We start from the raw sequence: 12,810 nt of genomic DNA on the forward strand, positions 1-12,810 counted from the left end.
AGCTTATGACTGTGGGGCTGAGTGATAATAGTGAGCCAGCGTTAAATCCTTCCAGTTTGTCCCTAAGCAGTGTGCAGGTGCCTCCACATCGGTGCACTGGCTTGTGCCCTCTGCTGTGTTACGGAAAGGTAGCTCTGGGTGCTTTCTTGGTCACTGAACGGGATTTACAGTTTTTTATTGCTTACTTTAAAAATGACTTCCCTTTGTTGTTTCAATAATAGATGCTCACTGCATAGAATTTTGGCAATACAAAGAGGTGCAAAGAAATAATAAAGCTTATGCATCTATAGTTCTAATTGCTGAGAGGCTCATGAAACACATTCCATTGTTTTTTCCTTTTAAAACATGGAAATACATTTAAATATATATATTTATAATTATAATGAGAGAGCTAAGAGTAAATTTAGGGACTGTTTAACCTAGGGTTTTTTAATTTTTATTTTTTTAGAGCAGTACAGCCCTCTTTCCCAGTGAAGCTTCCCTGAAACCCCAATGTGTAAAACTGTAAAGTTGAACTTATCCTGGTTGAAGCAGGGCCTGGTGACCTGGGCTCTTTTTTCACCAGAGACTCCATTGGCACCTACAAGAAGCTCCAGAGCTCCAAGCAACAGTTTGAAAACACCCTTCTAAGCCAACGTATAGCCCAGAACGATGGCGTGGCTTACCAAAGTTCACAGCAGATCAGTGGCAGAATCAAGACAAAACATCAGAATATTTTACTAGTTCATTGCTCTTTTCCAGTACATCCTCTTCAAAAACTGCATTTCCATTAGATGCACTTGAATAGCCAGACTGGTCTTTACTAGCTAATGTTTTGAAATAGTTATTAGGAAGTCAAATTAGGAACTAAATAATCAGCTCTTAACCATTAATATATGCCTGTCTGTCTATCTCTCTGATTTTCATAGTTTCCCTTCTCTTCCAGGAAGGAGATGGATAAAGCAGATGTTTATTGGGGCATTCCTTATCCCAGCTATGGTGTGTGGTACTGCCTTCTTCATCAATTTTATAGCCATTTATTACCATGCTTCAAGAGCCATTCCTTTTGGAACAATGGTAAGTTGCTTGAGTCATACTTTTAAACTGAAAAAGTATAAACATTTTAATATGAGGCCTGCAATCTCTCCAAAGCACTTTTATTTTTAAAAAATGTATTTTTATTGATTTCAGAGAGGAAATACTTGTTTCTTTTCTTTTCTTTTTTTTTAAATTAATCTTCACTGGAAGATATTTTTTCCATTGATTTTTAGAGAGGGTGTAAGGGGATGGGGGAGAGACAGAGAGAGAGAAACATTGATGTCACACATGAATTGGTTGCCTCCTGCATGCAGCCCCGGGGGGATCGAACCTGCAACTGAGGTATGTGCCCTTGACTGGAATCAAACCCACATCCCTTCAGTATATGGGCCGATGCTCTAAGCACTGAGCAACCGGCTAGGGTGGCAATACTTGTTTCTAACTGGTTCTTATTGTAGATACTGGAGGTCCGGTGCACGAAATTCATGCACTAGGGGGCATGGGGTTCCTCAGCCCGGCCTGTGTCCTCTTGCAGTTTGGGACCCCTCAGGGGATGTCCGCCTGCCAGCTTAGGCCTGATCCCTGAGAAGCCGGGCTTGCTGCTCCTTAGCGCTGCCTTGGAGGTGTGAGAGGCTCCTGCCACCGCTGCTGCGCTCGCCAGCCGTGAGCTCAGCTTCTGGCTGAGCAGCACTCCCCTGTGGGAGCACACGACCACCAGGGGCAGCTCCTGCGTTGAGCATCATCTGCTCCCTGGTGGTCAGTGTGGGTCATAGCGAACGGTCATTCTGGTCATTCCACCACAACGGTCGCTGGGCTTTTATATATATATATAGATGGGAGGCCCAACCTGCAGTGAGTTTTTTCTCTGCCTGTTTTCACTCTCCATTGGTCCATGAACAGTGACGAGCTTGGGGAGGGCCCTGTATTGGTTTGAGTTCCAGGGTTTTCACCAGTGTATTAGACTAATGGTTTTTTAACTCTAAATTTAATTTTAAAATAAAACCTTAATATGGAAGCAAAATATAGGAGAAGATATAAGCATGATTCTATTAGTATAAATACATTTTGCAAATTCAGTATTTTAACATTTTCAATTTATGAGAGCAATAAAGTTGTGATGAATACAGATCTGATATCAAGGTCAGTTTTAACAGGTCAGTCCTATCTTCAGTAACCAATTTATTTGGTTGAATATCAGTATTGAGAAAAATCCTGGCTTCACGGATGATTTAGTTCCATATGACTTTTTTTTTTAAAACAGTTCCCCTTGCAATCTCAGAGTATTCTGCAAGTAAACTCATTCAGAACTTGAACTTAAAGGAGAAGAAAATTGGTTTCAGTTTAATCACTAACAGTTTCTAACAAACTGCTTATATTTTTTATCCTATATAAAAAATTCAGACAAGAGATGAGAGTAATAGCGAACAAATGATAAACAGTTGATAATGTCTTAATGAGGCTGTTTATAGATTCTTTTAGTGACTGTTCTTCATTTCTCTTATTTCTTTACAGTTTTCAACTTTTTTCTAATTTTTACTTTCTACTTATTAGAACCCGAAAATGTATAATTAAAAAGAGATCTTAGAGGTGATTCAGTCCTACTTAATTTTTCAGAAGTTCAGAGTGAAGTGATCTTAACCAGAGGCTAGCTGGAAAAGAGCTCGAGTTTGTCCCCTTATTTGCCCAGATTTATATAAAGAAAAAAAATATATATTTTCCTAACTGATTACTTTGGTTCTAGAATCCTGACATGGTCTTCCCTGTAAGTTAGACTTGGAATTACTAATAGCAAAAATATACTCATATTATTTTAGTAATGACATATATAATAAATAGAGCTATGCTTCTATTGTTAAGATCCAAAGGCAGTTTAGAATAGAAATGAGCATGGTCTTTTAAATATATATTTTTGTTGATTTCAGAGAGGAAGGGAGAGATAGAAACATCAATGATGAAAATCATTGATTGGCTGTCTCCTGCATGCCCCCTACTGGGGATCGAGCCCACAACCCAGGCATGTGCCCTCGACTGGAATCGAACCCCAGACCCTTAAGTCCACAGGCCCATACTCTATCTACTGAGCCAAACCAGCTAGGGCTGAGCATGGACTTTTAAACAGGCAGATCTGAATTGAAATTTTAGTCTGGCTACCTGCTTGCTGTGTGATCATAGAAGTTACTAAGCCTCTCTTAAGTCTTATTTTCTTCATTCATAAAATAGTGAAATAACATATGTAAAGCTCTTTGTGCATATTAGGAGCTCAATAAAGTGTAACCAAGTACTAAATAAGTTGGTTATAATGAGGAAAAATAAAGGCTATGTTACAAGCATGGCAGTTGAAAGTGAAAGAAGAGAAAAAAGTATTCCAGCAGAAACAGTATGGAAGAATAGGAAAAATAGGGAAGTGAAGTAGATAGGAAATACTTCAGCTTATATTTAGTTCAATTCTAATATTTTAAAGCACATTCTTTTCCTATTTTCTTTTGTGTATATCCTGCACAATTTTAAACTATATTGAACCTAGACATTTTCTTTTGTGATCAAATTGTGTTTAAATTTTTATATCTCTTTTATTTATTTTTATTAATGTTACCGTTCTGAGTAATCACATACATTTTAATTTAATTTACAGGTGGCCGTTTGTTGCATCTGTTTTTTTGTTATTCTTCCTCTAAATCTTGTTGGTACAATACTTGGCCGAAATCTGTCAGGTCAGCCCAACTTTCCTTGTCGTGTCAATGCTGTGCCTCGTCCCATACCGGAGAAGAAATGGTAAAGAGAATGCTAAATCTTATGTGACTGTTTCTCACAATATGGAAGTTGTTAAGGGTGTTATATGTATGCACCTTTTAGAATTGAATTGTATTTATAAGAATGACTGTCTTAAGTTTTGACTTAATTTGTCTTTTTACATTTTCCTTCAACCTATTTGTTAGAAGTAGTAATAAATTTTATCCTTATTTCAGTTTCTGAATATTGGTGCCATTTACAGATAAGTCAAATGCTTTGATAAGTATACTGTGTGTAAGGGTGGGTGAGAACTAAAGCTGCAACAGTTGTATAACTGCAGTCTACAGGCCAAATTTGACTTTCTGCTGTTTTTATTACAATAAGTCTTGTTGGAACATGCCTGTTCGTTCACATGTTGTCCCTGATTGCTTTTACAGTTCAGCATTAGAGTTGAGAAAGTTGTATCAGAGACCATATCACCTGCAAAACCTGAAGTATTTACTATCTAAACCTTCACAGAAAAAGTTTGCCAATGCCTCATTTATCATTTGATTTTCCTTTCCAGATATTTATCATTCTAAACAATACTGGCATACACTTATAGCCAGATATGTTCTACCAATGAGAGATGAATTAGGGTTGAGACCGATTGTAGTTTACTGACTTGCGGTCTTTATCTTCATTTCTTGGATACATAGAATCTCTCAAATACATTCTGTCACATTGTATGCACCAACTGTGTTCTTGAGGCCTTCCTATAATTCAAGATTAATCCTGACAAAAGATGACAAGTATTTTTGTTTAACAGATGAAGAGACTCTTCAATTGCAACAGAGTTTACAGTTTAATAGACCAATCAGCCTTCAAAATATGATTCTTGATGATTTTTAATTTGAAATGATTTGTATTGTTTCAAATTTTAGACATAAAATGAGATGTCACTAATATCTTTATATTTCTAATTCTTGTAATTAAAATCTGAACAAAATGTGAACTCAACACTTACATATTTTTCCTCTTAAAATTAGTAAGCTGAATATTATATATAATTTAATATTTATTAAATTGATTTATTCTATTCAGCATTCTTTTTTTCCTAATTCTTGCATATAAAAATAGTGTTAACTGTACATTTATTACATTCCCCATCTCATAAGATTTGCTGTACAGAAGACTACATATTCATAATAAGGGTTATATGTTGAACCCTCTGTTCCTATTTCCCACATTTAAATGTAACATATTCAGGTACTTATACAATGTTTTGTAGACTTGGAGGAATGTAGACATTTATAGAAAGAAAGGCTGAATAAAATAGCTCCTATAGTTTAAAGGAGAGTCATCTGTTCTAGTTTTAGTAATTATCCTTGTTCTTTTCATCTTAGATTGGGCTTATGAGAATTTTTTAGTCTGTTTTTTTAACTCAGCTATATTTAAAAGATTTTATTGTTAAGGCTTATTGATATCTTGATGTTCACCTATTACTGGGGAAGTTTTTCTAAGATTGGTCTTAAGAGAATTTTCTAGTCTGTTTTATAACTCAACTATATTTTTCAAATTTGATTGTTGAGGCCCATTGATATCCTGATGTTCACCTCTTATTGGGGAGGATAAGTTTAAAGGGAAAGCATAGTCAGAAATCAAAACGGTTCTCTAGGTCACTAGGGCTGCTGAAGGAGAGGAAGGAACAACACATGGCCTTGCCAACCATGGATTAAATTGAGGTGTGGGAAGGCTTGTGTGTCTTTTCTTTTGCTTTATATAGACACATGGGAACCAGAATCTGAAGACTAGATCTGGCTCTCACTGTATCATCTTGGGCAGATTTTTTTTGTTTGTTTGTTTTTGTTTTTTGTTAATCCTCACCCGAGGATATTTTTTCCATTGATTTTTAGAGAGAGTGGAAGGGAGGGAGGGGGAGAAAGAGAGAGAGAGAGAGAGAAACATCAATGTGAGAGAGACACATCCATTGGTTGCCTCCCGCACGTGCCCCCTGGGGAACAAACCTGCAACCCAAATACATGACCTTGACCAGGGATTGAACCCAATACCCTTTGGTCCAAAGGCCGATGCTCTACCACTGAGCTACACTGGCCAGGGCTGGGCAAATCATTTTTAACCTCTATAGGTCTTGACTTTCTATAAAATGAGGAAAGAATACTAAATTAAATGATTTTTAAGTTTTTCCAGCTTTCAAATTCTTTTATTTTCCTCTCAGTTTTTTAGTTTGTTCATTCCAGAGTTATTAGTTTAGTACCATTTATGTGCCAGGCACTGCTGGGCACTGGGAATACGTAGCTGAATAGCTTCTGCCTGGCAGAGTTTATCCAGTGAGGTATGATATGTATGTAATTAGACAGGTACAGTAGAGTGTGTTAACTGCTGTGGGGGAGTTGTATTCAAAGGACAGTGGAAGGACCCTTCTCTTCCTGGGAGACTTAGAGAAGGTGTTATGATGACACTTGAGCTAATACTTGCAGGGAAGTATGAGACCAGATAAGGCATTCCAGGTAGTGAATTTCCAGTTGCAAGTAGTAAAATGTTTGTTGAGTGAATGAATGAGGTTTGAAATTTAATTTTTCATTCTTTGGCTCTATTATAATGCAGAACTCATAATATCTTCATTGTATAACTCATAGCAAAAGGAATTACTATACCAATGAAAGACTGAGCAAAGAAATGGCAAGGCCACACTTTGGGAAACATTATTGAGATAGGGGTCTTAAGACTTAGAGTTGTTTCACTGGCAAGAAGTTGTGTTTCCTAAATTCTTATCTCAGCCGTTAGTGCTGGAAAGAATTTTGACTCTGTTCTAGAACTAATTTGAAGTCCCACCTCTGTGTTGTACCTCTTTGTATTTTAATTTTTTTTTTTTACTGATTCGTTTCTATCATTTAGAAGCATCTTCTTTCTGTTACTAGGATTTATATAACATAAAATCATGCTAGAACTTTAATGTTAATTTTAATATTTTCCAGGTTTATGGAGCCTGCAGTTATTGTTTGCTTGGGAGGAATTTTACCTTTTGGCTCAATCTTCATTGAAATGTAAGTTTTGGCAATGTATTTATGCTTTGAGGAATTTAATTGTAATTAGAGAATTTAGGAGTTAGGGTAGGATGAGAAAGCATCAGAGTTAGTCTGTTAATTCCATGGCTTCCAGAAAGGGGTCTATGTATCTATCTAAAAGTAGTGTTCTGCTCTGTTCTGAAATATTCAGATGAAGGTTATACTTATTTTACATTATATTCTAGACCTCTCTCATTCTACAAGAAATCTTAGAAATCAAAGCATGCATGCTAGAGAATGCTAGACCAGCTTTTGGTCACAAGCACAATGTAAGGAATTACTGGAGTTTATTGTATTTTTAAAATATTTCTGAGTGTCCAGAGAACTAGGTAAACCATTAACTACCAGTCAGACTATCCTGACGTCTTTGGAGGCATAATCATTCCTAGTTTTCTTCCACAGAGACCTGCAGGAGTGCTAGGAAATGTGTATGTGTTTTTTGCGGGGGACAGGGGAGAGGTATGCCACCTTGTGCCCAATTACCATGCTTCACAACTGCATCCTTGGTTACCACTGCAAAATGTAAGCCTTTCTTTCCTCTGCCTGTGTTCCAGTGTTTCTTGATGCGAATGTGCTGGCATTTTAGGCAAGGCAGTTCTGTGTATGACACTCTCTCAAGAACTGCAGTCCTACACCTCTGGCCCCTGCCCATGAAATGCCAGTCATTGTAACTGCTCAAAATTCCTTTACACACTTCCTGTTAGCTGCCCCACTGCTGATTCTCTCCGGTACAGTGGATGCCTCCTTAACAAACATGATTGGATCTGATAGTTGGATAATTGATAAAGTTGCTTCATGTAAGGGAATTACAAAGATATATACATAACATTTTATTTTAACTTAAAACAACTAAAGGTACATTCTTCACTGAGTTTTAAAATTTTTTTTTAAATCCAAAGTCTTTAATTTGTATCTAGTTGGTGTTTCCGTCATTTTTCCTTTGACCTTCATAATACATCTTCTGTGTTTTCCAGCCTTTATAAAGTGGAGGAAGAACAACATAAAGACCTGTCTGAAGCATTCTAAGTGCAGAATCCTTCTAGATTTGAACATTTGTCCCCCAATCTTTTATAGTCATTTCACCCACACTTAATTTTATAGCTTTTTTTAGCAACTCACCATATTGAATTTTTCCAAAGCATTTAAAATAATTAGAAGTCACACATCCTTTGTGCACTTATGTTTATTGGCTTATGTGACATTAAATAAATTGTCTAATTACACTCACAAGTACAACTGCATAGATTTGGGCAAACTCCTGGTGCTCACGTACCAGCTATGGCTTTTAGTCAATACCTTGTAGAGGGATTGGATTGGTGTGTATGTCACTTTAGCTCCTGGTTGAATACAGCCGGTTCGGGAGCTTCTGTCTTTTACATCTGATACTGCTTTGTGTCCTCACCCTGACTTAACCGCCGACTGTTTTTCCCCTCCTATCCCCATCCTCAGTTCCTACTGGCTCACATCTATTTCTGTTTTCTCAGGTACTTTGTTCCATTAGCTAGCCTTTCTGCTGTATCTTTAACCTCTGTTTTGACCTCCTGCACACCGTGCCATTCTGCCCTTGGTGGTCAAAGTGATCTTTTTAAGGTATCAGTCTGATCATGTCACTTCTTTGCTAAAGACTCTTGTTTTCATTGAGGTAACTCCAAATTCCATAACAAGGCCAATAAGGATCTTCATGATACAGGATCTGGCCCTTTTCATGTTCATCTCTTAGCTTTCACCCCTTCAGTTGAAGTTCTAGCCACACTGATCTTTGAGTTTTTCAAAATACAGTGAATTTTCTCACTTGTGAACCTTTGCCTTTGCTGTTTCTATACATGGAGCATTCTTTTTGCTCCCCCGACCCCCTTTTTCTCACCTTCCATCCTACACATGCCTTATCGGATTCACATACCTTATCGGATTCTTGTCATTTACTTTTGCCCTCTTTGGTGCATTGACAGAGCATGTGTCACAGTGCATCACGATTGCCCCTTTCCTGGTGTCCCTGCGGAACAGTGCCCTCCATGAGGGTGGAGACTGTGTTGTCTTCATAGTTCTATTCTCGCTGCTTCCCTGAAATGTGGTGAGGGCTCTATAAGTATCCTGAAAGAGTGATGAACAAATGAATTAATACAAGAGAACAAGAAAAAGAAAAGAGACTAGAAGATACCCCTTTTAATTGAATGAAGACTAGGGTAATGGAATTAGAATGAAGGGTTTTTTTCTTCGTGTAAAATGTCTTTTTTTTATTTTTATTTTTTACAATGTGTGATTTCTTTCATGTAAATGGAAAACCCAGGTGAAATTATGCTAAAGTGTTTAGGGTTGTAGGCTTAGGTGGCAGAGTGGGTACTGCTCAGGGTAACGGTAGAGGTCATTACAAAGGCATGAGGGTGAGTTTCTGGGGTGGTGACAGTGTTCTACATTTCAGATCTTAGAGTGAAATCTTAATACTCTTTCTCTTACCGTCCTCTGAAGATAGCATAAAGCTTCTTTAGTCTTTCTTTTCCTAGTTTCTCCCCCCACCCCTAATTTTATATACATCATTATTCTATCAAACCTAGTTTTTAGCTTAATAGGATATTTTATAAAATACAACATACATTTCTTTAGTAGTGTTGCATTTAGAAAAAAATGAAAGCGAGGGAATTGACTTTTTTACAAATACGAATTTTTAGCTATTGGTTTTTCCCCACATTTTAACTCCTTTAAGCTTCTAATTCATTGTTTGATTTGACATAAATGGCCTACTACCAAATTTTTCTTTTTTTAAAAAAAAAATTCTTTATTGTTGAAAATACTACATATGTTTCCTTTTTCCCCCATTGACCTCTATAAAATTGTTCTTGAAAGATTACCTAAGAATATTTGAGAGTATTTAATAGATGAGAAAAGGTAAGGGAAATTATTGGAAGTTTTTGAAAGAAAAATAGTGACATTAAAGTGAGAACTAAGTTGAGAGACTGAGCAAGAGCAGGATAAGCGTTAAGATAAAAACTAGAAAGCTGTCTTTCTGCCTTTTACTCAGGTATTTCATCTTCACCTCTTTCTGGGCATATAAGATCTACTATGTCTATGGCTTCATGATGCTGGTGCTGGTCATCCTGTGCATTGTGACTGTCTGTGTGACCATTGTGTGCACATACTTCCTGCTGAATGCGGAGGACTATAGGTGGTGAGTACTTATTTTTGGGAAGAAGCTTTGGGGACCATAATGTTTTAAAATAAGATTTCATTTGAAGTGAGTGAAGTAAAAGATCTGAATAAAAAATTTGCTACTTAAAATAGTATAGGGAATTTTTCAGTTATAAAAATGATATAGATAAAGATGATGGAGATTTTCTGTTATAATGTCAGTCATTTTTTTTTTTGTATTAATGAGGGTCACTGTGTTAGAAATATTTTTACAGAATGCTTGATGTGGAAGAAGCTTTATGAGAAGCTTCACATATTTAAATGTGAAGTACATCATTTGTTTTTAAATATACAAAATTTCAAAGGATTTTAAAAATGAAATGATTTGCTTTTTAAAATCCTCATTTCAGTGCCATTCATTCTAAAGAGCTATGTTTTCCCCCCTAGGCAATGGACAAGTTTTCTCTCTGCTGCATCAACTGCAATCTATGTTTACATGTATTCCTTTTACTACTATTTTTTCAAAACAAAGTAAGTTGAGACATTTTCTCATTTGTGTTTAGGAACAGAACTAGTCATTTAAATACTAGCATTTAAGGCCTTACGTTGAGAATGAAAATGGATATACTATATATATTTATTTTGTCTTATTTCAGGATGTATGGCTTATTTCAAACATCATTTTACTTTGGATATATGGCGGTATTTAGCACAGCCTTGGGGATAATGTGTGGTAAGTTCGAAAATCTTGGAATATCATGAGTAAATCTTTGAGTGTTTCAGAATCAGAAAAATACAGTAATGGGAAATTAAGAAATTACATTTTATTTGATCAGTAACATCAAAAAAAGAGTCTGGTTGACTTTTTTTTTTAGTCCCACCTTTAGTTATAGGGTGGGCAATAGAATAAGGCAGATGTAATCATTTTGTTAAAAGCTAGGTTCTAGTATGACATTTGTGGACCCCTTTGGGTAGCAGGATTGCTTTTTTCCTTTGCCAGAAGAATCTTTTCTCCATATTGGTGGGTGTCAGAGGTGGACATTGGAGGTACAAACTTCCAGAGTCCTGGGGATGTAATGTACAGCGTGGTGACTATGATTAATAGTACTGTATCATATATTTGAAAGTTGCTAAGACATTAGATCCTAAAAGTTCTCAGAAAAATAATTTGTAACTATATGGTGGTGGATGTTAAATAGAATTATTGTGATAATCATTTCACAGTATATACATATAACAAATCACTGTTGCACAATTGAAACTAATATGTTTTGTATCAATTAAAAAAAGAATATGTTCATTTATACGATGTATATGATCATGCGTGCACACACACTATGAATGACATCTATTGTCAAATAGTAAAACTCATTCCACAGACAATAAGGGGAGACATTTCTCTATATTATAATCACATGTTTATTTAGATGTTGAGATAACCTTTCTTTGTGATAATTAATTAACCAACTTGAGGGGGAAGATGAATAGGAACTGAAGGTTAAAACTAGATTTGGGAACATCCTGATGTATTTTTTAGTCAATCAGAAGGTTCCTTTAGTACTATTGGCCATCCTTTCTTCAGAATATTGCTCATAGAGTTCCTCTTTATTTCATCTGAGGTCTTTCTTGATTACCACCACCATTCGTTAAGGTATAGAACCGTGGCCGGCAAACTGCAGCTCGCGAGCCACATGTGGCTCTTTGGCCCCTTGAGTGTGGCTCTTCCACAAAATACCACGGCCTGGGCGAGTCTATTTTGAAGAAGTGGCGTTAGAAGAAGTTTAAGTTTAAAAATTTGGCTCTCAAAAGAAATTTCAGTTGTTGTACTGCTGATATTTGGCTCTGTTGACTAATGAGTTTGCCGACCACTGGCATAGAATAATGGGATTATGCAGAAATATTTTGTGTGTTTTTTTCCTTGACTTGATGTATGATCTTTGACCTAGAGAGGTAATATCTTGACAATTACAAATAAAATGCAATGAATTTAGGTAAAACTTTTTAGTACTTTTCCTGTTGAAATTTCATTTTGCTACTTGAAAATTTTGGCACATTTACAGTTGACTGTTGTGCTGGCAGTGTCCCAGTATTTATTTTTCAGTGGGTGTATATGCCTTCATTTTGGGGGGCAGAGGGGGAACAGGTCAGGCTGACACTTACTCAGATGTCATGATGATACAGAATTATATTCATCAGATTATGTATCAGCAATTGAAAGAAAAATATTATTGATTTTTTAATGTAGGAAAGGAAGCAAGTATGTTAAGGTGGGAAATAGATTGTTATAATCTATATTTTGAGCATAGAATAGCATTTTAGTTTTAAAGAAATTAAGTTTAAAAGTGTGTCTCTAGCCCAGCGGGTGTGGCTCAGTGGTTGAGCGTTGACCTATGAACTGGAGGTCACGGTTCGATTCCTAGTCAGGGCACATGCCCGGGTTGCGGGCTTAATCCCAGGTGTGGGGTGTGCAGGAGGCAGCCAATCAATGATTCTCTCTCATCATTGATGTCTCTAGCTCTCTCTCCCTCTCCCTTCTCTGAAATCAATAAAAATATATTTTATACAATAAAATTAAAGTATATCTCTATATTATTCCCAGGACATTTACTTTTCTAGAGAGCATATTCACTACCCTCTTCTTATAAAGTCATATTTTTATAAGCTTATTCTTGAGGTACTTCCATAAGATTAGGAAAAATGATTCTCTAGTTTGGTACTGTTTTGCTTTGAAGCATATCTCCACTCAAAGGGGAAAAATGTTTTATAAGTCTGGAAAATTAGATTTGATTATTGAACTAGTGTTATTATGCGAGTTAAAATTTTTTTTTAATTGATTTCAGAGAGGAAGGGAGAGAGAAAGAGAGATAGAAAC

The 12,810-nt window shown here is 36.3% G+C and overlaps 1 protein-coding gene across 1 annotated transcript in view; it reads left to right on the forward strand.

Annotated features, from left to right (window-relative positions):
* TM9SF3 (transmembrane 9 superfamily member 3) overlaps positions 1 to 12,810 on the forward strand; it is a 52,606-nt gene that overhangs the window by 37,300 nt on the left and 2,496 nt on the right. The window contains exons 9-14 of the mRNA XM_080640419.1: positions 926 to 1,056; positions 3,650 to 3,789; positions 6,726 to 6,794; positions 9,832 to 9,978; positions 10,386 to 10,469; positions 10,595 to 10,671. Of these exons, the coding sequence (XP_080496545.1) occupies positions 926 to 1,056; positions 3,650 to 3,789; positions 6,726 to 6,794; positions 9,832 to 9,978; positions 10,386 to 10,469; positions 10,595 to 10,671 (648 nt within the window). The remainder of the gene's footprint in view (positions 1 to 925; positions 1,057 to 3,649; positions 3,790 to 6,725; positions 6,795 to 9,831; positions 9,979 to 10,385; positions 10,470 to 10,594; positions 10,672 to 12,810) is intronic.

The sequence above is a fragment of the Plecotus auritus genome, assembly GCF_963455305.1.
Source record: "Plecotus auritus genome assembly, chromosome: 9".
In the NCBI taxonomy this organism is placed as follows: domain Eukaryota; kingdom Metazoa; phylum Chordata; class Mammalia; order Chiroptera; family Vespertilionidae; genus Plecotus; species Plecotus auritus.